Below are 24,195 nucleotides of genomic sequence, written 5' to 3' on the forward strand. Positions count from 1 at the left end.
CATCCTTATTCTAGTAATACAAAGCTTCGGGGAAGTATTCCTTTAAATATATAGACAAAAATCACTGAAATGGCCATGTTGGGCCTTTCTGAAAAAACACATGTATTTAATAATGGGGGTGGCACATGCTCAAAAGAGATGATCTTTCATTGGTCATACAGTATGTGTCATTTCAGGACAGTGTATGTATCATGGAGGAGGCGACAGCTTTAGGGACTTCTTAATTTTAAATTTGTACATTTTTAGGGGGAATATGTGTTGAATCTATTTATTACATTCACAGGCTACACTTCACCATAATAAAAATCAGTTACAGCTAACAGGTTTATGTCAGTTATACTCCTTCAGAACTCATTTGCGGTAGTTCCTGTGCTGTTAATCTGTATCATATGTAATTGATGGGGCTCTCGCTGCTGTGAATAACACAGTGCAGCAGACTCCGCTGTCACGTAATGGGTTTCCTTTATTAGTGAATCTAGCTTTATGTGATTTAATTTACTCTGCCTCGTGGGCTTTTTTTAGCTTGCGCGAAAAAAAAAGAAAAGAAGTCACCTCTGTTGTGTTTAAATGCCTCTAATACTCTGAGGAGAACGGCGGCGTATCATTCAAAGTCATTCTCACAGGTTGTAAACGTGACCATTTTTCAACTAAGGAACAGAGTCAAGAACACACATAAAAAAAAAAACTGACTCTCACTCCCGTGAATGATTAGTTGAGTGCGCTGGCATAAAAGAAACTCATTATTGAGTTTAATAGGCTTTTTTTAATGCATTGCTGAATGCAGAGGCCTCCTGTGCTCCACACTGTATTATACAGTATAGGCTACATGAGGTGAAAATTTGAAATGAAGTGGTAAACACCCAAATAGAATATGAAACTCTTTTAACTAGCTGTGTAAACATCTAAAGCCAGGTTTTATGGTATGTAATTTGTTTTCTTAGTGTTCCCACAAACCCTGTTCTCGACTGCTGTATATATGTTGATAATAAGTTTTTCTATTTGAAATGGCGTGTTTTTTGTTTTTCTGACATCATATCATTCTTCACTGTATGTAGAAATGGGCTGAAGGGGTTTTTCCAGGAGTGTGAAACTCATTTTAGTTCAGGGGCCACATACAACGCAATTTGATCTCAAATGGGCCAGACCAGTAAAATAATAGCATCATAACCTAAAAACAACTATATCTCTAAATGTTTCCCTTTGTTTAATTGAATGAAGTATCTTTTTGATAAAAAAGTATTATGAACAGCCTGCAATTTCAACAATATCATCCAATTACACATGTGCATAACTTACAGATCACAGCAAATCTATAAAGGCACAAAACGTTTAGTCACAGATATCTGAATCTGAAAAATATAGTTTTTCCTATTATGAGCAGACCGTAATCGTAATGCGAAATTTTATGAAATTCATACTGCAGGCCGGATCGGACCGTTGGGTGGGCCGATTCTGGCCTGTGAGCCTTATGTTTGACAGCCCTGGGTTAGTCCTTTACTTTTGTCACAAAGGACAGTAACGAACACAGTGTCTTGTTTAGACAGACATTTTGAGGCTTAGGTGTTAAAGGATTAAGATATGCAATACACAATCACCAGTCAATCTATCAGCTCCACCTGTGGAACTGCTTATTAACACAATCATCTAATGAGCCAATCACATCGCAGCAACTCACAACCTGCAGAAGACTTCAGAATGGAGAAGAAATGCCATCTAAGAGACTTTGAACGTGACGTGATTGTCGGTGGTCGATGGGCTGGTCTGAGCATTTCAGAAACTGCTGATCTAGAGCGATTTTCAAGCACAGCCAGTCAAAGTCTAGGCTTTAAAGAGAAGAGTCTGAAAGAGAAAGTATCCATTGAACAGCAGAAGACAATATATATATGAATTTAATTAACTGCCAAGGCCGATCATTCGATTGATTCGTCTTTATTGACAAATAGTGCATTGTAAATGTTAATACTGAGAAAGTAAACAGCTACAAACTCACACACACATACAATGTACAAACATTTTACTGTACTGAACAGCACACACACACACACACACACGTCATATTACACACGCACGCACACAGACATAGTGTGCATAATTACAATATGTTACAGTGTTATAATATATTACAGTGGGGATGTTTGGACTCTATGAGCAGTGACACCTACGAGAGTCCAGTAAACAGAAAAAAGGCCGTCCACTGCTGGTGACTGTGCTGTTTTTCTTTTGTTGACAATAAATGGCACCTTACATCTTGGAAATGACCATAAACCATTAGTAAGCACATATGTTTTCATGAAAACTAGGAGAACATTCTGGGACTGACTGACTGGAAATAGGAAATACATCTGTTTTGGGATAAACTCCCCGAAAACCTTTTTGTGTTAAAGTGAAAATTGCCACTTTATACTTGTATTAGATGTAAGTTAAAACATATTTGTGACAACAGTGCATCTAAAACAGAAAAGGTTGCTCGAATTGCCTTGCCTTCTGAACTCAACAAAGGCGATGGAGGAAATGGAAACTGGGAAAGCGAGTCGTACAAAGAGGTTTTTGGGCATTAGAAGAAGAAGAAGAAAGAGGACAGTCGGGTAGAGCTGGGAGAGAGAGACAAAAAGAGAAAGAGTAATCTCTCCACACCCAGCCTCATTTTTATTCAAACACAAGAGTCAAGCTCTGCCTCTCATGTCCCCACCCCCATCTGCCTTTTCTCTGTTCTGTTTCCATTCCCCATCTCTTCTTGCCCCCTCCATTACCTATTCCCTTTCACTTTTTTCCCCTCGCTTCATAACTCATCTCCTCTCATCTCCAGCCTCCCCTACGGTATCTATTACACCAGAGCAACAGGAGGGAAGGAAAAAGCAGCCGAGTTGGTCCGGCGTGCAGAAAATAGCTTCAATTAAAACATAAATCCACCCAAAAGCACTCGGATGAGCTTCCTAGCATTTCTGGGTCTCTTCTGTGCTTAATTGTCCAAACATTGTGTTGATATTCTGTGTCTCCAGCACAGGTTAGAGTGGAGTCCATCGTAAACATCCTCCCTGCCTAACAATCAAAGACTGAGCTGCCATTTTTACCACCATTTTTATCACCATCAATGACAGACCCTGAACAGACCATAATACATAATAGCTGCTCAAGAAAAAAAAAGGGGGGAGTTTTAATGGAGGACGACGACTGTGGTCAAACACTGTACATTTTAACACACGTCACATATCAAAAATGATTCCACAAATTTCAACAACAGCATGATGGTGGAATCTGAGTGAGATCCATGTACGGTACCCTGTGGAGTTTTGAATTTTCTTTGACACTATCACTGATAGTGATGATTGTTTTTAAGAGAGAGGCTACACTTCACTCATGGGTGAAGTTCCTGCTTCTAGTGCGGTTACACATAAGGAAGCTCAGCAGTTAACCTTCAAGTAAGTTCAACTGCAACCTGCCAGAGTCAGTCTGTCAATATGCACTTAGACCATTATCAACGCTAACAGGCACTGAAGGTAGCGTGACGATCGACTACTAGCGCAGTCTGAATCAAGCAGCAAAGGTCGAGAAACGGCGAGTACGCGTTTGAGCGCTGGTGTCGGCGGAGTCGAGACAAGTATACAGGTGAGCGGTGTGAGCAGCGGGGAGCGCGCACAGCTATGATCAGCCACTAAAGGAATTCAAAATCAAATGTCACCACCTTTACTGTTGAACAAAAAATGTAGAGATTGTAACACAATTTAAAGGTCCAGTGTGTAAGGTTTATGGAGTAAAAAAATAACCTCTTTTTATGTGGACTTTAGGTAAAGGCCTTGTTTCTACAGCAGACTGAACTGACAAAAAAGACATTGGGGAGAGGAGAGCAGAGGAGTTTAACGGTTCGGTACAGTATTCCATTATGAATAGTACCAAATTAACCTCCCCAAATATTACATTTTTCAGTACCCTTCCCTTGGGGTACCAGAGTAAGGTACGGGTGGAGCTAGACCGACAGGTGACAGAAAAGACTGGTGTTTCTATTTTAACGGCTGCGGTCTATTTTCATACAAAGCTTGAGATCTTGTGAACAGCCACAAACCGAGCAGGAAAAAAACCCACAAGCTGCTGGATATCCTCCATTGTGGTGTGGTCTGTTGTGTCGCGTTGGGTGTCGTCGTTTGTCGTCAACGCACCGGTACAATGTCACGATGACGCATCGAACGCAGCGCACACTACAGATGGTGCTGTAATGTCATCTGCACCCGCTGCTAACATCAATAATCCACCAAATCTGCTAAACAAGGAACACAGTAGCTGCGCAAATCCTCTAAATAATGTTTTGAGAATTCACATTTCAGATCTAGTCAATATGTTAACCAACATATTAATTAATTTATTTATTTATCTAAACAGTGACACGCGCCCACAATTTTTTTTTCACGCAATCCACCTGCCCCACGGATTATCCACGGGTATAACCGCCAACCACGCATCTCTAGTGCACGTCCTGCCTACCCAGTAAAGGTACTGTTCTCAGCCGAAACAAAAGCCAAACGTTCCAAACCGAACTGTGCCATGATGGAAACACGGCTTTAGATGTCACAAATTCTCACACACTGGACCTTAAAGGTTGCATGGCTATCATTTATATAACATATATAAAGCCTTTGTCAGCGTTGAACCTACATTGTGACTCAAACTAAATACCAGTGTAGACAGAGTATGATATTCAGAACTTCAAACTTCTATGTGCAGTGCTGCTGGAAAGTATTATTTTAACTCATATCATTATTGTTATCATTATTATTATTATTATTATTATTATTAGAAGAGGAGGAAGAAGAAGTAGTAACTGCTTTTAAGTCAACAGCAATGTAAACAATGTAAAGCTGAATACACGAGGAAGGAAGTACAGACTCAAATCCTCAAAGGATACATCTTTGTTGTTTTGGTGAGAAACACTGAATGTAAACAAAGCATAACGGACCCCACCATCTGAGGCCAACTCTATGGCAAATGCCAAGAAGTGGGCAGGGAAGCTGTAAATGAGAGGGGTAAAGGAGGAGGGATGAGGAAGCACCGCAGGGGGTGTGGTCATCAGTATGAAGGCCACACACGGTCATTCATAGCCATTTTGAATGTGATAGCATTCTTTAAAAAACAAAAACAACTCCAGTCGCAGCAGCGCTGATACTTTTGTGAATATAACTACTCCCCTCAATCAATGCAACGTGCTCAAAACTCTCCACAGCGCCTGGGAGCCAGTTTTTATATTACAAATGAATGAATGATTACAGCAACATTTGATCTAAAGTCACACACATTCACTGAAATAATATTTTTCATATAGTGCTCGCAACTGTATGTACAGTAAAACAAGACAAATAACAGGAAGTCATTACCCAACAGAAAGGAGGAGGATCTTTCTCCTTCCAATGAGAGGATTTAAAACTCAATTTATCCTTGAAGAAAAAGATGTGCCTAGATTTTCAGCAGCATTGTAATCAATATAATCAGACAGTGCATTAACTCTGGCTACTGTTCATCAACCTGCACGCACACCTCTCTGTTTCCACATTGAAGAGTAATGCCACTTGCAATAGTAATAGGGAACTTTCTTTAAAAGGGGGCTGGATTTATCTTTTAATCAGTACTTGAAACACTAACTTATCAAAGTTTTCTCCCTTTACTCTTAAAGCACTTCACCTTTGATTAATCCTGTTCCGCATTGCAGGATACACCGATGCAACAATTGTGTTCCTGAGATATTCTCTCTGTAAATATTTGGGCCGTCGGTCGCCGTGTAAATACAAAACATGTGCTGTACATCATCTGTCTTCATTTGTCGTTTCACAAACACTGACACGGTGACATGAAAGTGGCATCTCACCTTAATAAACAGAAGACGACAACAACACACAGTGTGACGCAAAGGATAGACACCTGCCCGTGTTGATAGCGTTCATTTCCTTTGCATGAAATGTTTTAAGGTGGCGTTTCAATTGAGCTTTATATACTTTTTGATAAAAATGTCCAATAAGCTTTCATTGCCAGGCAACAGATGGAGCGGAGTCTTGTCGGAAAATGTGGAAACAAGATCCGTACGGAGCTCTCAAAGTCAAAACTTGGATAAATATAAGACTTTGGGGCATCCCAGCAGCACAGACCAGTGGTGCGAGACGAGCACAAACACAGTGTTGTGTGTTTTGTCATTTGTGAGTGCAGCTCGCAGCAGATGAAAAATCATGACATCCAATTGGTGCTACAGAGTGGTAATCCTTAGGACGCCAGTGCACACGCATGACCAGAGGTTTTGGGGGCTGGAGACAGATTGAGGCCGCGGTTGTTTCACAGCTGGTAATCTGCTCAAGCCACGAGATAAAAGAGAGATCTCCCAGTGCGTCGCCACAACATGCGCTCCATCGCGAGATCGAGCCTTTATTTTACCACATTCTAATAAAAATGTCACATGTAAGCATTCATGAGTAATGAATAACTGAATATAATGCTGATTTTCACTGCTTTTTCCTTTCTGACACACTGTAAAGGTTACCCGCCACAGATAAAGACATGAAAAGGTTGCGCGTCGTCATCCTGTTTCGTGCAGTGACACATCAGTATTAATCAGCGATGTCAGTTGGGAAATGTGACCGTGAAATGCATGAGCCGATAATTATTAAAACACACACAAAAAAAAAAACAAATGACTCCCAACGCCGCCTGCTGCAGTGATGATTACCATCTGGACGGCACCCGTACAGTTCCGAACAGACATGAGATTTATTTCATGCGTGGACAGCACGTGAGCACCGGCTCTCTGGTTTGTTCTTCTGTGGGTATTAAATTGGCAGTCAGCTGGAGGCTTTTTCAGCCAAATCACAAGAACGTTGGCTGACGATGCCTTTTTTTCTCACCCCATCCCTGTCTTTTGAGATTTTCTGGCCACTTAAGTGCATTCACAACAGGTGCGTCTCAGCAGCTGGTAATGACTCAATACCACCAGTCTCTTCCTCCTGCGCCTCCTCCTCTGCTCTTTCTTCATTTGTCGCTAAGTTGCTTCGCCTCGATGACACAAAATTTATGTCCCGACTTATAACTTTTCTGACTGATTTGGCATTATATTATAATGAGTTTCCTGTTTACGTAGGACAGAGTTACACATTTTAAAAGATAGCACTATCAAAATGATTTTTCCTTTTTTTCCATTCCTTCCTTTTTGTGTGTCCACAGCCCACATCACTTCAAGGTTTGTGCCTGTCAAGAGTCAGACAGAGGAAGATAATCACAGAGAATCACTCCAGTGACAATTAGTTGTCCAGCGCTGTTGGCAGAGGGGGAAAGGTGAAGTGGTGTTTTATAGGAAACAAACATCCCATATTATAATATGTACAGGCTCTTCAATATGAAGATGGATTTTAAAAAATGTGCCATTTTCCTTTTTTTTTTGGCTCAGGTCCGGATTCCAAAGATACAAGCAATTTTTCATCAACACATTGAGCGAAACATTATGGAGTTTAAAAAGTCGTAGCTGTGGATCCTCCGTCATCCAACGTTGCTTCATGGATTTGTTTGTCAGGCTTTGGGTCCAGGGTTTGTGTGCCGTCATGTAAAACATCACAGTAGCATCTCTGAGTTTTCCTTCAATGAAAACCAGGCCACGTCAGCAATGATGTTGTTGAAAGTTGTTGAAATGTGTTATCTTTCATGAGAAGGACTTGGGGACGTGTGAGAGCAGAGAGATCCGGATTCTTCTTTTTTGTTTTGTTTTCAGTGGCCGCTGGCCTGAGAGAGAGCTCTGTTCAAAGACTGAGAGAACCATAGGACAATAAACGGAGATCTCCATGAGCGGCGGACAAAAGTATGTCAAGAAAAAAGTAGAAATTCAAAGACTGTACACTGGTCAAACTATTTCATACGGTGTGACTGCTGCCGTGCGAGGTTACACGGATTCAGTGGGAGACTGGTCACCAGAGTGGGGCCTCATCGACTGAACGCTGGTCAGAATTTTCTTCTGGTGTCCGGCGAGAGACACGCCGATCCTCTGAAGATCTCTGAGGAAACACAGGGAAGAGATGACAGACGTGAGGCTCATTCACATTCACGACATCAAAAACAGCTCTCATTAAATGTGTGGAGGATTTCAATTATTGCTTGAAACTGAATAAAAAAGGTACCAGCGCTCTAAATATTGTATAATTCTATTATCTGTGAGGAAGGGTATTAATTATAATGACTAAGCTGTAGCCAATATTAAACCAACCATTCTCAGACAGAAAAAAATCAAATAAAATACGTTAGTGTGTGCCAACTAATTTGAATGCTTTAAGAGTATATTACTTGTTTTATTTAACTAATTTGTCTGGCATCTGGGGGGTGAGGTGCTTTCAAGGACAGCAGAGAATACAACGTGTCACTCTTCACACTCCCGATATAAAGCCATATACATCACTTAGAATACAAACACTAACCCTTCTCATTGGATCTCATGTGAACCTGCATTTCCGTGTGTTGCAAAGAGAAAACAAAAACAAAAGAAAAAGTGATTTCTGGTAAGCTTCCAATCCATTTTTCTCTCCAAGCAGTGCTGCATGCTGCATGCAAAGCATCTGAAATAAATTTCACCCGCTCACACCCCTCTTATCTGCTGTCTCCACATTGGTAATAAGTTATAGTCGACTTTATTAATCCCCATGTGGAGAATTAATCCTCAGTGTTTGACCCACTCCAACTGTGTGGGAGCAGTGGGCAGTCACAGTGGACCGGCTCCAAGTCTGGTGCTGTGCCTTTGACAAAGGTAATGGCGGCGAATGTCTGCTGGAGCGTTTATTGACTGGAGAGATTGGGAGGTCAGGGCTAAAGCCTTATTTGTGTCCAGCAATCACACGCTGCCAACCGAAATTGCCTCCCTTGAATGGAGTTGAATTTTAAAATAGCCGAATACAAACTAACAGTGCATTAATTACGGAGTAAACAAAGCTGAATCTTCCAGATTTTCCCGCAGTGACAGATGGCGTTGGTTAGAAAAAAAAAAGAAAAAAAAAAAGAAAAATAATCATTCCTAACATGAATGTTTTAAGCAGTAACAAGAGGGAATAAAGCACAGCTAAAAACACAGGTGTAGCAGATATTAAGAAGAGGTACGAGGAAGCATATTATGGTTTCTAATTTAAAAGCTAGGGTATGTAGGTCAATCTCGGCATATATCACTTCAACACCCCCAAAAACAATGGAAGTCATTTAGATTACCAGGTTCATATTTGATGGCTCACAACTTCAATAAATTCATAAATACAAGAACACAAACCGCCCTCTTAAAACGCATGCATGTGCTCTAATAGCCTTTTGCATGCATCTATTCAGACAGTATTAGATTAATGTGCTACCATTAATAGTGTAATATTAAATGGCCAATCGGGACAGCATAAGAAATCTCAGTCAATCTATTTACGCACGGCCGCCACCTCCTGTCAGCATCTGCGTAGGACGTTGCTTGCTGATGTCACAAGCGCAAACACACATACAACAGTTAGGTCAAATTACTATTAACTGACTCGTCTACTGGTTGATTTTATTGGCATTTTATTAGCCACAATGCCTAGGCCTGCTACATATTGAGCTGCTTGAGGAACTATAGGCACTTGTCCCGTGCCTCTGACAATCTGGTTCAATGTGGTGTTCATTGTATGCCAAAAACACCTGAGCTTTGAGTCCGACCGCCTAGTGCGAGAGAGAATGACTCTTCTTCAAGCTCCTGCATGCTTGAAAATCTGCAGAAAACTACTTTTAACCACTATTTACTGCTGGACTATTTGCAGGGATAAGTATTAGCTAGGGTCACTTTTTTGAAGGCGTTTACCCAAGGTAAAAATGACCATAATCTTTACTGACTTTCAGATGGGACTAAAATAACTGAGACTCTGGTAATAATTACTTTACATCACCTCTCCATGTAAAGCTAATATAGGGCTGAATGCAACAACAGAAAATGTCATACTTGTGAGATTACACAATGTTGAAGCAGGATAACCTATCATTATTGAGCGCCCCCATTGAGAAAATTCAGAAATGGAAGCTACTGCAGTGAACCTGCGAGTGACATTTAGCTCTCGAGGACAACACTCTCCCCTCCACTGTTGTGTGATTTTAGCAGGTTTGTGCAGTGTAGGTCAATGACGACACAAGAGCTGCATGGATTCTCATCTCAGTCATGCTTCATGACACATGTCCAGAGTGTATACCTGATTCAGGCTCTGAAGGGAATTGTCACAGCAACAGAAAAAAAAATCCGTTATGTGTCGCTTCAGCCTGTTCATCTGAACTTGGCCGTTGTCTGTAGTGGAAGCAGCAGACAATTTCGGCTGCACTTTCTCTGCCATTTTCTGTGACACGCGTGCTAACTTATGGTCTTTGCTTCAGCAGAGCACGCCTTGTTGTGAAGACTGCGGTCACGCGCTGCGAGAGCACGGCCGGGGTGTGAATTATTCCACGCAGTCTGAAGGAAAGATTGGTCGCTGCTATTGTGTCACGGTGGGCTACAAAAAAAAAAAACACCTTCCTGCTCTCAGATGTTATTTACTGACGGCTGTTAGGACAAAAACCACTCACTTTATGGCTCACGGGCATGGGCTCGACTTATTTTCAGTTCAAATGAGCTGTGAGGGAGAGGGGAAAGGTCTTGTCACCATATTGATCGGCATTTAGAGAAGCCAAGCGCGGTGAATACGAGGTGCTAACAGTTACGACGCGGCATAATGACATCGCTCATCATACAAGAACAGATTTCTCACCACCGTCATCTGTGGTCGTAACCAAAAAAAGGAGGGTGCAAGTGATGTCTCTAAGGAAAAAGGATGACGATGTAGAAATTTCTGGATGGAAGCCATACTGCAATATGTATGAACCAGTACGTGATGTCAGGCGCTGCTGAGGAAGGAGAGACTGGAGAAACGCAAGCTCATCAATAGAGTTGATGGATTTGAACGTACAGTGGGTTGACGTGGGGGCATCAAATGAATCATAAAGCTCTTGATTGACTGTAATTTCGTATACTGCCGAGTACAAGACGAGTCATCAAAATCCTAAAGCAGATGTGAGGGCAAAGCAACCTCTATAAACCTAATCGGAATATTGGGTTATATGTGATATTGCTATATGACATTTCAAGAAGCAACATATACAAGATTAAAGCACTTAAATGTTGATTTTATGATGTCATGGGAACATGAAACACCAGAACTGCTGATAGAGGACAGTGGAGAGGTCATGCTGTATTATTTATGTGATAGTGGTGCGCACAGCATTTTATTCAGTGGTGAAAATAGATGATTTGAGTTCAACAATGTCGTCATTTTATCCCGTTACACATTTGTGTGACAGTTGTTAAGATAAGCCAATTAATACCAGGGGTTTTTAGCCAAAAACAGAAACCAGAATGACCTTAATCTCTGGCCACCAACCCTTTCTGTTCAAAACCAAAATTGAGGATATTTTCCTGAGGTGTTACTGACGCACCATTTGAAGAATTAGACGGTCCATCTTTACACATGATTTCTTCTGCCATGTCTGTCACCGGCATAATTGCATGAAGAGAAGAGAAAAAGGCTACAAAAAGTAAGCAGGGGGAAATTGACCAGAGAGAGAGAGACAGACAGGCGTACACATGGAGCAGCAGTCAGACAACCAGCTGTCCTGCCACTCATCCAACTAACAAGATGCCGACTTGGCAGGTGAGAGACGCAGTCTCGCAAACAAAACAAAAAAAGCGCGACACTTTAATGAGTAGACTCACTCTGCAGTGATTTGTGTGACAAGCGGCAAGGATGTGAAACCGGAGCCGAGGAAGGAGTCTCGGTACTGGGTCATCTTCAGAGCAGCCAGCCAGTCTTCCACTGAGCTCACCCGGCTCAAATCTGGACCGCCGCGGTCTAACAAGGGATGATGAGAAGGACTGGATGCAAGCAGATACAGAAGAGTTATTATTTTAAAAAATAAAAAAAAAAGGAAAAAAAAAAACCAGCATGATCTCTGTGTCTCTGTCTCTCCTCACCCGGGAGCCACGTTGTTGGTGCCAGTTTTCAGAGACACAGGGTTGCGTATCATTTTGTCCAACATGCTGACAATTTCAGGGAACTTTGGCCGGGAATTCCTGTCTTTCTGCCAGCAGTCCAGCATCAGCTGGTGCAGAACGACAGGGCAGTCCATGGGAGCCGGCAGCCTGAAATCCTGCTCTATGGCGTTTATCACCTGGGACACAGTGAGGGGAGGGGAAGAGACAATTTGATATGCATTGTTAGAGCCATATAGAAATGGTGTTAAGCCTACTTGAATAGTTTAGTAATAAAAAGTAATCTACAATTCACTTATTATCTGGCATTTGGTCATGTTTACCACAATTTCTTTGTGTTTATTAGCGTTAAAATATTTTTAATTGTCTTGCTGTTATAAAGTACAATTAACCCTCTAACACCTAAGACTCAAAATGTGGACTTTTTTGCTTATTTTAACCAGGAAATGTCCAGAAAATGTCCTGTGAGTAAGTGCTTTTGCCTATTTTTCCAGAATAACTTAATATTTAATATAACTTAATACTCAATATTTGGCAGTTATTTACAATGTATTGCATGTTAAAATGGTGTATTAACAATATAAAATGAAGTTTTATTTAGAAAGACATTGTAATTGTACATGAACACCAGATTGTGCATGTTAAATTTGAAATGTGAACAGTACAACACATATTTAAAACAACATTTGTTTGAGTTTATGTCAGGACAAAAAGGCTTCCTGCAACAGCGTGAGAGAAATTACCAGAATAAACACATGTTGGCTTTGACATGTAACTTCTCAGCTTTTAGAAAACGTTGAAATCAGAAAACAAACCGTTGTATACATATTAAGAAGACTGTAGATTTTGTAATTTAGAACAGTATAAAACATACTTAAAAGAACATTTGTTTGAGTCTTTGTCTCAATGTCCAAAAACAGGACAAAGAAAATGTGGATCGAGGTTTCCCTCGTTGGGCCCCACGTGATGAGGAGCAACAGTTTTCTGACCGTAACCATAACTACAGTGGCTTGTCACCCTCATAGTTTTGAGTAGAGTGTGGTAGTTTCTTTGTTAACAGTTTGTTTTTGTAAATGACGGCTTTGTGGAATAAACGTTTGTATGCCAATCTGACGTCAGTCTCGCCTTTTGCTTGGATTATTATTTAACGAGTCAGAAACTTCATGTTTTGCAACAGTTGCAACATTTCGATTCAAGGAAGATACTTTTAACTATGGAACAATTCAATATATTACATTCAAATAGATCTATTTTTTCATGGCGCGTGACTCATACCTTAAAACACAACTAGGAACAAAAAATAAGATCTGATGTATGAATACTTTTGCCACACATTGGTAACCGGGCATTTAGTAAATCTAAATTTTGTATATTTCTACTACTTTTTATATATATTTATATACATATACACTTTTTTTTTTTCTGAATCATAGTTTACAGTTACTACCTCAAAATTCAATGCTGTGTTGTTGTTTTATCCGGTTGCCAGTTTCACTGCTGTGTTTTCTGTGCAATGACAATAACAAATATAAGCAAGTCTAAGTCTAATATTGAATACCAGGTCTGGTTATAAGAATATGGGCGTACTTAAAGTTAAAGTTGGCTAAAGATTAAAATGTTCTCTCACAGAGAGTGCAAAAGGAGATGAAACAAAATAAAAAACACAATAATTCTTTTAAAAAATACCAAGCATTAACTCTCACGAGCATAGCAAGTGTTGCGGGAGTTGCTTTCGAGTATTTTACAAGAGTGTGGAGAGATACCAGCTTATTAAACTAACTTTAAAAAAAAAACAGTTTGCAGTGCATTTACATTAATACAGTGGCCAGCATATCAATGTTTTAGTATCTTTGAAATTATAGAATGTATTATTCATCATCAGCAATCAATGACTTTTTTCTTTTCTGGTGCCACAAAATGAAATGGCATGTTTAACTGCCAGTGTGTGAACATAGTATTAATTGATCAGACGTCTACAAGTGGGCTATCATTTCTAGAGGGATTTGATGAAACGCTCAGTGAGAGAGAGAGAGTGAGAGAATCTCTGGGGGAAACACAGCTGAACCAAAGCCTCGACTCAAACATAAAGGGCTGTTTGCCTCCACACTCACACGCACACAAACACACACACACACGCCCATGTTGTTGGATAAGGAGGCAGAAAAACGAGTGAGGAAACAAATGCACATTTAAATCCATGGCTGCTTTGTGGTGCAAGGTTTACAAGAAGAAGATGAGTATACAAATATACAACGTATACAAATACAAACATTTTTGCAAAACATCAAAAGCTTCTGGCTCCTGGGTTCTTAAACGAGCACAAAAATAGGAGAAGGGAGACAAAAATAACCGGAGAGGGAGGGAGACACCTTTTGAAAATGTATACATTCCATTCTTTGATAGAGCATCAGTAGATTTGACACACCGCCGTGCTGCTGTGTGACACACAGGATATTAAAGGCATGCAATCACAAAATGACCAATGTCGAGTCCGGCTCTCTTGCTGCTGTTTGGGGATTTCTATTTTCCTCTCAGGTTTTTGTCACTTCCTGTAGTCAGAGTCAAGTACACGATGGATGGGACTCTGTTGCTTTGAGATGTCGGCTGTTAACTTTTTTTTTTTTTTTTTTTTCTTAAGAAGAGCCACGAGCCACATTTGAAACCTTCAACCTTGCCACAGCATGCAGCAAGTCATTATATTCACTCAGGATGCTCGTTTTTAAGCAGCAGCAGCAGCGATGTCGAGGCAGGTAGTTGTAAACAGAGGAGCTTCTTAGAGGATAAAGATCTTTGAGGATAAAGATTTTTCTGTTAAAAACTTTATATATAAAACAACTTCACAACTCTAGACAGGTGGAGCTAAATTTGGCAGTTCAGAATTGAATTAACCTGAAATATCACAGTGTTTAAAACTTTGCCTTTGCATTAAAAAGAAGCCGGATTGTAATCCAACCAAAATAATCAAAGAAATTACATTTTAAGATCAATTATGCAATTATTCTGTTCTGTCTACAAGGAAGATTTTGTTTTTCTAGAGTCTCCAACACTAGTTTTGAGAGTTAAAGTGTTAAAATGTGATGTGGCATGATTTGTATTTATAAAACTTTCAGTTTTTCACCCCCCCCACACTTGAATCTTCCGAGACCTAATTTCTCAAACTATCTGGCACACACTGCGCCAAGTACAATTTAAATCAGTCCCCACATTTTAAAATGAGTTGGCCATTTTTTAAAGATTATAATTTGCTGCTATTAAAAGGCAATCATTTCAGCATTTGCATCATTTTTTTTCCACCAATACCATAAAGACGTTGCCAATCCCTTGTCACGCGACCTTCTCCTACACCTGCACACACGAGTCGTCTCGACTTAATCTGCACTGCCACATTTCCCATCATGACTTTCTGCCGAAACATTCCAGCCATTCGTCTTGATTTCATGTCGACCTCAGTTTACTTGTGGAGTGTTTCCACCGGCTCGACTCAACTCGACACGGTTGAGTTGTGCTTCTACTAGCATAGTACCTGGTACCAGGTCCTTTTTTTAGTACCTGCTCTGGTGAGGTTCTAAGCCAGCTTAGGCGATACTATGCATGACGTCGCCAGACTGCCGGCCACTGATTGGTCAGAGCGCCGTCACAGGATGAGACGTCCGACATAGAAATCAAGTCGAACAATGCGGAACTGTAGTTCAGCTATAAAGATTTAACAATCCTAAAAAACGTGGGTTAATCTCCAACAATTACCAGGGAAATGTCTAAAATCTTAACATTGAGTCTGGTGTATTTAGCGACAGCACTGCTGATTCTAATGATTCAGTAACACTGAAAACAACTGTTTTACAAGTCACTTGTTTGTGTGACAGCAGCCGTGCAGTGATGACTCCGCCCACGTTGAGTAAGTATTATTTTTGTAGTGGAAAACCAACTTAAACAGTGCGGTGGCGAGGCGAGCTGGGACCATAGTGGAAAAGGGCATTCGTTTTTGCCTCCATCTTGTGTTGTCACTGAAGTAAAATTAATTTTAATGCCCCACCCATCATGTTCTCTCTTTTTAGTGTCCTGTGTTTTGAGGTTTGAAGTCAGTCGACGCTCTGATTTTGTTAAAAGGATGGATTGTGCCATGGGTAAAGTGACACTTCTTTACATTTTAAAGTGACACGTACCTCAGCAAGTCTCCGACCACGTCTTGCAAATTCAAAACTTCCGCGACCAAGTGAGTGCACGCGAAAGCCTATTTAACGGTAAAGCTGAGGGAATTGCTGCGCTTCCACTTCTGTAAATGCCACGCTGGGGATTTTGTCTGCTCGCCGCGTGAACTCTACCTGACCCCCGACACACTTTTCAGGCTTTGTGCCACATAAATTCTCTCTAAGCACTGCTGTCAATCAAAGAAAGCAGCAACTGTAGTGAAACATCACAGGTCTCTTTCATGATTAATTCATGTTGAACACAGCACCTGTGGCGGCTCCGCTGACAATTTCACCATTTCATGTGCTTTGAAATACGTATGCGTGTGTGTGGTGTGTGTGTGTGTGTGTGCCTTAACCCGTCTACTTGCATGTGTGCCATTTACATGTGTGTAGTAGGTGTACATTTTTTAGGCGTAAGGTTCATACATAGTTAATGTCCCAACAGCTCCTCATTAGCTATAGAGGTAACACACAGCATCTCCATCATCTCTGTCACACACTGACTGCTGCATACGAGGCTGCTTCTGTGGATGTGGAGCAACCATGAGAGAATGAAGGAGGCGAGACGTGTGAAATACGAGGAAAGAGGTGGTTAAGACGGTCGGCGCGTAAGGCAGGGCGAGGATTCTCTGCTGATGAAAATGAAGGACTTGTGATTTGCGTTTTAATGAAAATGTGTTTCTCTGAGGGATTTCACTCCTCATCGATTCCACAGCATCAGCTAGTAAAATTGCTGTGGAATAATACACAACTCCTTATATGGACATGGGGGGGGGCTGTTTATAGGTCACATCTTCAGGCCTTATAAAGTTTTTTTTTTTAGTTATGATTAATTTTTTATGTGATATAAAACCAGGAGTAGTGAACCTTGAACTGTGATGTAATTCAAAATTTAACAAATTCAATCCAATTTTAAAACATTTGAGTATTTTCTTTTCTCAGGTGTGTTTATATAGTTGTCATAATCTCAGGTTATGCTGGGGATAAAAAAGGATATGTGACACTATATACTACACATTCTTACAGCCTCTATATATACATTTTAACAAAGTACATTACAAAAATGAAACTGTACTAGTGTAATTGAATTGAATTCAGTGTATGTTTTGTAAACAAACCATTTTTTTTTACTTATTTACTTTAAGACTGAAGATACTTATCCAAGTATTTTTTTTTTGTTTCAAGAAAACGTAACAAGTGCCATTTTCTTGCTGCATTGGCAGAGAGTTTAAGTAATTTTTCCCTGATAGTGGTTATATTGTCTTGTTTTTAAGAGGCATTTTCTGCAGTGGTAATGGGGAAAAAAGCAGCCTAAATGCTCTGTGTTATTATGGTTAACAAACATCCATCTTCAGGGACCTGATCACATGGAGTCATGCAGCCTTAAATTGACTCTTCACACCCAACATTAAATTTAATCCTGGGTGCGTCTCCTGTTACACACATACGATCAAATGTGGGCGTCCCTTACCTTAAATATTCAAATACGCACTGACATCATTGATGTCAAATTATGTTTTTTCACAAGTCAGACTGTGCAGATGTTTTCACCGTCAATGTCTTGTGTGTGTGTGTGTGTGTGTGTGTGTGTGTGTGTGCACATGCATGCGTGCACACCCAGGCAAGTGATGGGGAGAGTGTGAAAAAAAAAATGGGGACGAGAGTTAATTGAAGCTCTACTACAGCTGCTATAATATGAAAAAAAAGAAGTGTGTAATGTGATGATTGGTGTTAATACTGTGGTGGTGAATGCAAATGCATTAATGTATGAGCACAGATTAGTGCGTGAAAAGCCACCGATCAGATTACGTCAGCTGAGGAGGCGGCGCTTTAATCTACCCGGAGGACAGAATGTGTTCATGGAGCTCAGGAATGTGGTCACAGTCGTCTCGTGACGCATTCAGGACGCAGTGGAAGCGCACGGACGTGTACTTAAGGGCAATCTGCACATGATCAGATTACTCAGGAAGGATGTTCACACCGGGTCCAAAGCAGTAGCTGTCGTCTCTAAATATAATCTCGCTTGGAGAAATAAGACAACTCCGAGAAGACGCTTTGTTTAAGCATGTTTTCTCCAGGTGATAAATATAACTGAAGTCATTAAGTTGTGCTTTGGCAACATTTCTGCAGCAACAAAAACAGAGATGAAATTATTTTAAAGTTTAAACTCAGACTGTAGGTTTGAAATATTCCCAGGGCGCTTTGTGTCAGAGCCATTAGAGTCGCGAAGCAGAGTAGGGATTTAGAGTCTCGGTGCTTTCAAGTGCCAAAACTAACTTTAATCTCTTCTGTGAAACACAGAAACCTAAAAATACAAATGTTAAAAATACAGACATTTTGGAATCTCCCTTTTTCTTGCATTGTACGTGAGATTTAAAATGGTAAAAAAATGACATCATCGGCCGTACAGAGAGACGCACTGTCAACATCTTGATGTCAACGTATGAAGTAATGAGCGCCGGATCTCGGTGGGTCGCCGGTATAAATTATTAAAGACCATAATATGGATGTCAAAGTTATTGATTTCGCTATCTGTAGTGGAAAAAATGGAATAGAAGAATAATACATGTATTATTTATTTATTATTGCTTTAGGAGTCGGACATCCAGGATGTGTTTTCACCGTCTTCAATCAAAAACAGAGGAGGCAGCTCTTTAGACGAACGACATATTTATATTTACTTTGACATTTCGTGGTTACATTTTTCCTCAAGTCAATGCCGACATCGCTCGTTACCGCGTTCATCTCGCGTGTATCCATCACGTACAAGCAGAGAAACGCGGGTTGATGATCACGAGTAACCATTAGCCCAAATGTCATCATTAGTGCGTTCGTGAATTTAATTCCAGAGCCCCGATTGGACTTGTCATTCACAAATCAATCAGCTTAGTTCCACATTGCTCAGAGCAGACACAGATCTAGTGATTTGAGGGCTGCAGCAAGAACTCACCATGCAGTAAATGCCTGTATCTGATTTGTTGTAAATATTGCTGTTCCCGCGTCCTTGTAAGGAATCTATGTTATATACGGCACACATGAGAAAACAATTCCTTATAATGATGATCCCTGATTTCTTTCACTCTTTTCTTCACTGTTGAAGTAACCATTTTTGATTTGTGGAGAGCAGTAGCACTGGTACATTTTAACCACACGTACGTATTCCTGGTGATGCCAGAACAAAATAAAGAGTTATGGGAACAAATTGGTCATACTGTGAAGGTAATTGGTATGAAGTTCAGGGAAATAGAAAATTCCCCCGGAGAAAAAGATCTGCTGGGAAACAAAACTCTGGTGTCGTTCGGGCGGATGTTCATAGGAAACACAAACATTTTCTGTGACACTTTCAAATTGATGTCCTCATTTTCCGTGTGCTTTCCTTGACATGCAGACACCCCGCTGTGAGAGGAAACAAACAATCACACCCACACCATCCCCCCACAGCCACCAACACTCCCCCACCACACACACACACACACACAAATAGACTGTGTGGGACTAAAGCGAAACGAGAAAACAAAAAAACTATACACTCCCATACAACCATGATGAACAAAAGACATCAATGACAAGGAGGAGACAGGCTGGCTTTTCTCTCTCATCTCTCTCTTTTACACACACACACACACACACACACACACACACACACACAGGTGATGACTTACATCTTGGTTGCTCATGTCCCAGTAAGGCCTTTCTCCATATGACATCACCTCCCAGGTGACGATGCCATAACTCCAGACATCTGAGGCTGAGGTGAACTTCCTGTAGGCGATGGCCTCTGGAGCCGTCCACCGCACTGGGATTTTCCCCCCCTGGCAGGAAGAGTTTGAAAGGGAGGGGCGTTGGTGAACGTGGACAGAAATCCTATTATTATAGCCCCACACTTTGTTTTTTACATCTTCATCACACAGTGTTAAACAGACAACCAATATTTGCCGTGTACCATAATATATCATGAATACCAAAGAGGGGGCTGTCACAATCTTCAGCAGAAATGGTGATGAGACGTTTGTATAACTGATTTTATACAAAGCTGTTTCCATGTATGAGCTAACTCAGGGGTCAGAGGCTCCCTGCAGCATCAAAGGGAAAAAAATGATTGAAAGGTCTGTCTTTCACGGTGAACACCTCTTATTTAGAGACCAAGGCAATAAATTAAAGTGCTTTCATATTTCGTCAACTAAGAATATGTCTACATTTAAAAATTCAATTCAATTCAATTTGTATAGCGCTAAATCACAATATACATTATCTCAAGGCAAGGTTGTACATAGACAACATCATCGAGAGCAGAGAAACCCAACAGTTCACACAATGAGCAAACACTAAGCATCAGTGGAGGGGAAAAACAGGAAGAAAGAAATCTCTGACAGAACCAGAATCAAAGACGTGCAGAGAGGTGACACAGACCTGTGTTTGAAATATGGAAAGCCTGTGTACATGAAGAAGTACAGTTTGGGCATTTTGCTATCCTTTATATCCTATATATGCTATATCAAACTTTATGCGTGTTGTTATCTTCATTTTATGGGGCTGTGTGTCTCCAGATTAATTATATTCAGGTGGTGAGGGGTCAAAAATGGCTGTTCTGATACTAGAGGTCACAGACCCCTGACCTAACTTGACATACAGGCAACAACTGCTTGTTCATGCAAACATATAATCACATGGCATCAACTCAACACATTTCGGCATGGAGGCGTGTTCAACACAACCTGCTGAAGTTCAAGCTCAACCATTTCTGTGGGTTTACAGAGAATGGTCCAAAAAAAGAGAACATATCAAGTGAGCAGCAGTTCTCTGAGCCAAATGCTGTTTTAGTTCCACAGGTTTGAGCAGAGTGTCCAGAGTGAGTGGTTAAAAACCATAAAAGACAGTAATTCAAATAACCACTTCTTAATTAGATATGAAGACGACCATCTCTGAACACTTCAAACCCTGAAGCAGATGGGCGACAGCAGCAGAGACCACGTGAATTACATTTATTAGGTCCTGTGTACCTAATAAAACAGCCAGTGAATGTATAAGCAATTAAGCAGAGTAAAGCGTTTATAGTCTGCGGTGAACTTAAACCTGCACGTTTTTGGACATGAGGTGGTGGCGGTGACGCTCAACGTTTTACTGGTGCCAAGTGTGAAATGCTGTTTCTACGAATCGAACATCTGCAAGCTTATCAATTTTTCATTGGTCGTTCTAATAAGTAGTCGATGTTACGGTTGCACAGAGCTGCTGGCCCTGGATATGAGGCTTTTAATGTTTATGAACAGTTTGCCATAGTTTGGGCCACAGTAAAACTGCAGCATTTATTTGTGTTTGCCACTTCCATGCGTGTTTCTCCGTGTTCTTACCAGCGAGCTGGTGTACGTGGGGTCAGAAGCGTCTTCCTCCAGATAGCGAGACAAGCCAAAGTCGGACACTTTGCACACCAGGTTGCTGTTGACCAGGATGTTGCGCGCCGCCAGGTCCCGGTGAACATAACTCATCTCCGCCAGGTACCTGTTATCATGGACAGCATTTATTGTGTCAGTGTGCGTTATCGGCTGCCAGTTATATGGGATATAATGGCATTAAGTGTGTGTGTGTTCTTGTATTTTCTACTTCTTTAGGACCTTTTCTGGTATAAACACTGACGTGGAGACCAAAACCTGGTCCAAATGAGGCAGAATTTAATATCTGAGGAACTGGTTAAGATTAAAATTGGTGGTTAGGTAAAAATTAGTTATTAACTGGTCATGGATAAAGTTGGGATAACACTTTCTATAGGCTGTCCAAATGAGTGGAAGCCAATGCGAGTCCTTAAAAGAATAGCAGCACAAATCTGTGTGTGCATGTGCATGTAAGCACCATCTGCCAGCCACAGTCAAAAAATAAAAATTGGATTTAATGTTTGTGAACCTCTCATGAACCTGTGTGTTATTATAGCTGCATACAGGAATAAAACAGAGATAGGATCTAGCCTATACGTGGTCAGAGTGTGTGTGTGTGTGTGTGTGAGTTGTGTATATAATTTTTATAATTTATAATTTATTTTTATTAATCCCCCTTAGGGGAAATTATTACAGTACTGTATACATACCTCATTCCAGACGCAATGCCCCTCAGCATACCGACCAGCTGGATCACTGGGAACTGACCATCGTTCTGCTGCAAAACCAAGAAACGCACGGATTAAGGATTTTAAGTTGCCGTTATCAAAAACAACCAAGTACATAAAAGGACACGTCTCCATCACACAGACAATAATATAATATAGTGAGTATGTTTTCTTTAAGGAAGTCGGTTGAACAATGATATTAAAACAAGGCTTTAAAAAGGTATTTTAGAGTAAAATGTTGTAGAAATTAATTAGCCAATAAAGTTACACATAATGGTCCAGTGTGTAACATTTGGGAGAATTAATTGGCAGAAATTGAGTTATGTTTAAGTGCATAATTGCTTGGTTTTCATAGGCTTAGAACAAGACTTTTGTACTGTATGTACTTGCAGCAATCTTAATTAATTAATCGATTACTAAATTAATAGTCAACTATTTTGATAATCGATTAATTGATTGAAGCTTTTTTCATTCTTAAAACAAGATTTCTAATTGTTTTAGCCTCTTAAATGTGACTATTGTCTTCATTTCTTTGCTCCATATAACAAGGAAATCATTAAAACTGAATCATTTTAGTTTGTGAACAAAACAAGACTTTAGAAAACATCACCATTTCCAGGTTTGACCAACACTGATCAATGTTTTTTAAAGTTTTCTGACATTTTATGGACCAAACCACAACTCGATTAATCAAGAACTATGTAGTTGCATCTATTTGATAAAAAAACAAAAAAACTATTTGTGATTCATATTGGTGAGCTATAACACCTCCAACCTCCACAAATCCATATGTAGACTTCGGAGAAGGAGCAGACGGTATATTATGGCAGAGGCCGCTTTAAACCCGGAGTATAAATTGGCCTTGGCCAGACTTTAGCCCTCTTGTTTAAAGAGGTTTTGATTGTATTTACACAAGAATGTGAAATGTCAAAAGTTTGTTAATAATTAAAGACTTGTTTTGGATAAATGTATGAAACTTACTAAAGTAGTTGAGGACTTCTATATCCTACATTTTGTTGGGTTGCTGATGGAAAAAAAGCTCATTTCAAGAACATGTTTTATTTTCGGCTGAAATATAGATTATTCCAGGGTAAATGCATGTTCCTGTTTAAAGATATTAGTGAGTGAATATACTGTGTAAATGCAATCCAAATCTCTTTACAGAAGAGGTGTATACTCTGGTATACCCAGGTATAGTTTGGCCTAGGATATACTCTGACCTGGGCCAAACTATACCTGGGTTTATTCTGCTCTTGGACTAACTAAGAGTGTGCATGTGGGTTTTCTCGGGGTTACTCTGGTTTCCTCTCACAGTCCAGAAACTCTCCAACCCTCATGTGGAGGATGAAGCAGTAGACGAGTGCCATTGGCTGCTATAGACGTCAATTCGGCCACTGCGTTGAAAATGGCTAGCAGCCAATGATGCTTTCATCACAGTTTTTACAAACAACCTGGATATTAAAGCGCATACTTTGCTGTTGAAGGCCTATTGTTATTATGAGCCAAAACATTTACCTTTACACAAAGACAGTCTTTCACCTTGAGGCCAGACCGTCTCATAAACATCACTGACATCCCCTGACACACTTTCAGTCGAAGGTGTATGTGTGTGTGTGTGTGTGTGTCTTTTTTAATTCACTTTGTGCATCAAACCGTGTCTTTGATGCTCCTCGAGCCTAATCCTCTGCAGGAAAAACCTTCATGGTGCACACAAACACATACCCGCATTGATCCTCTGGGTCTTGTGCCTGCAAGACGGTCACGCTAAGACAGCACCAAACCAGTGAGATCGATCACTGTGTTTGTGTGTTTGTGCGTCTGAGTCATCGGATGATTTCTGAGTCAAAAGGGGTCACGCTGTGGGACCAGAACATCAAAGAGTTTTC

General features: G+C 40.5%; 1 protein-coding gene across 1 annotated transcript in view; it reads right to left on the reverse strand.

Moving 5' to 3' along the window:
• Nucleotides 1–2,605: 2,605 nt before the first annotated feature.
• LOC122781082 (ephrin type-B receptor 1-like) overlaps nt 2,606–24,195 on the reverse strand; it is a 97,094-nt gene continuing 75,504 nt past the window's right edge. Inside the window, exons 15-20 of the mRNA XM_044044586.1 lie at nt 22,292–22,359; nt 21,564–21,711; nt 19,878–20,027; nt 12,008–12,204; nt 11,750–11,908; nt 2,606–8,012 (exon numbers count right to left, since the gene is read on the reverse strand). Of these exons, the coding sequence (XP_043900521.1) occupies nt 7,901–8,012; nt 11,750–11,908; nt 12,008–12,204; nt 19,878–20,027; nt 21,564–21,711; nt 22,292–22,359 (834 nt within the window). The 3' untranslated portion in view covers nt 2,606–7,900. The remainder of the gene's footprint in view (nt 8,013–11,749; nt 11,909–12,007; nt 12,205–19,877; nt 20,028–21,563; nt 21,712–22,291; nt 22,360–24,195) is intronic.

This window comes from Solea senegalensis, linkage group LG14, assembly GCF_019176455.1.
Source record: "Solea senegalensis isolate Sse05_10M linkage group LG14, IFAPA_SoseM_1, whole genome shotgun sequence".
NCBI classification, from domain to species: domain Eukaryota; kingdom Metazoa; phylum Chordata; class Actinopteri; order Pleuronectiformes; family Soleidae; genus Solea; species Solea senegalensis.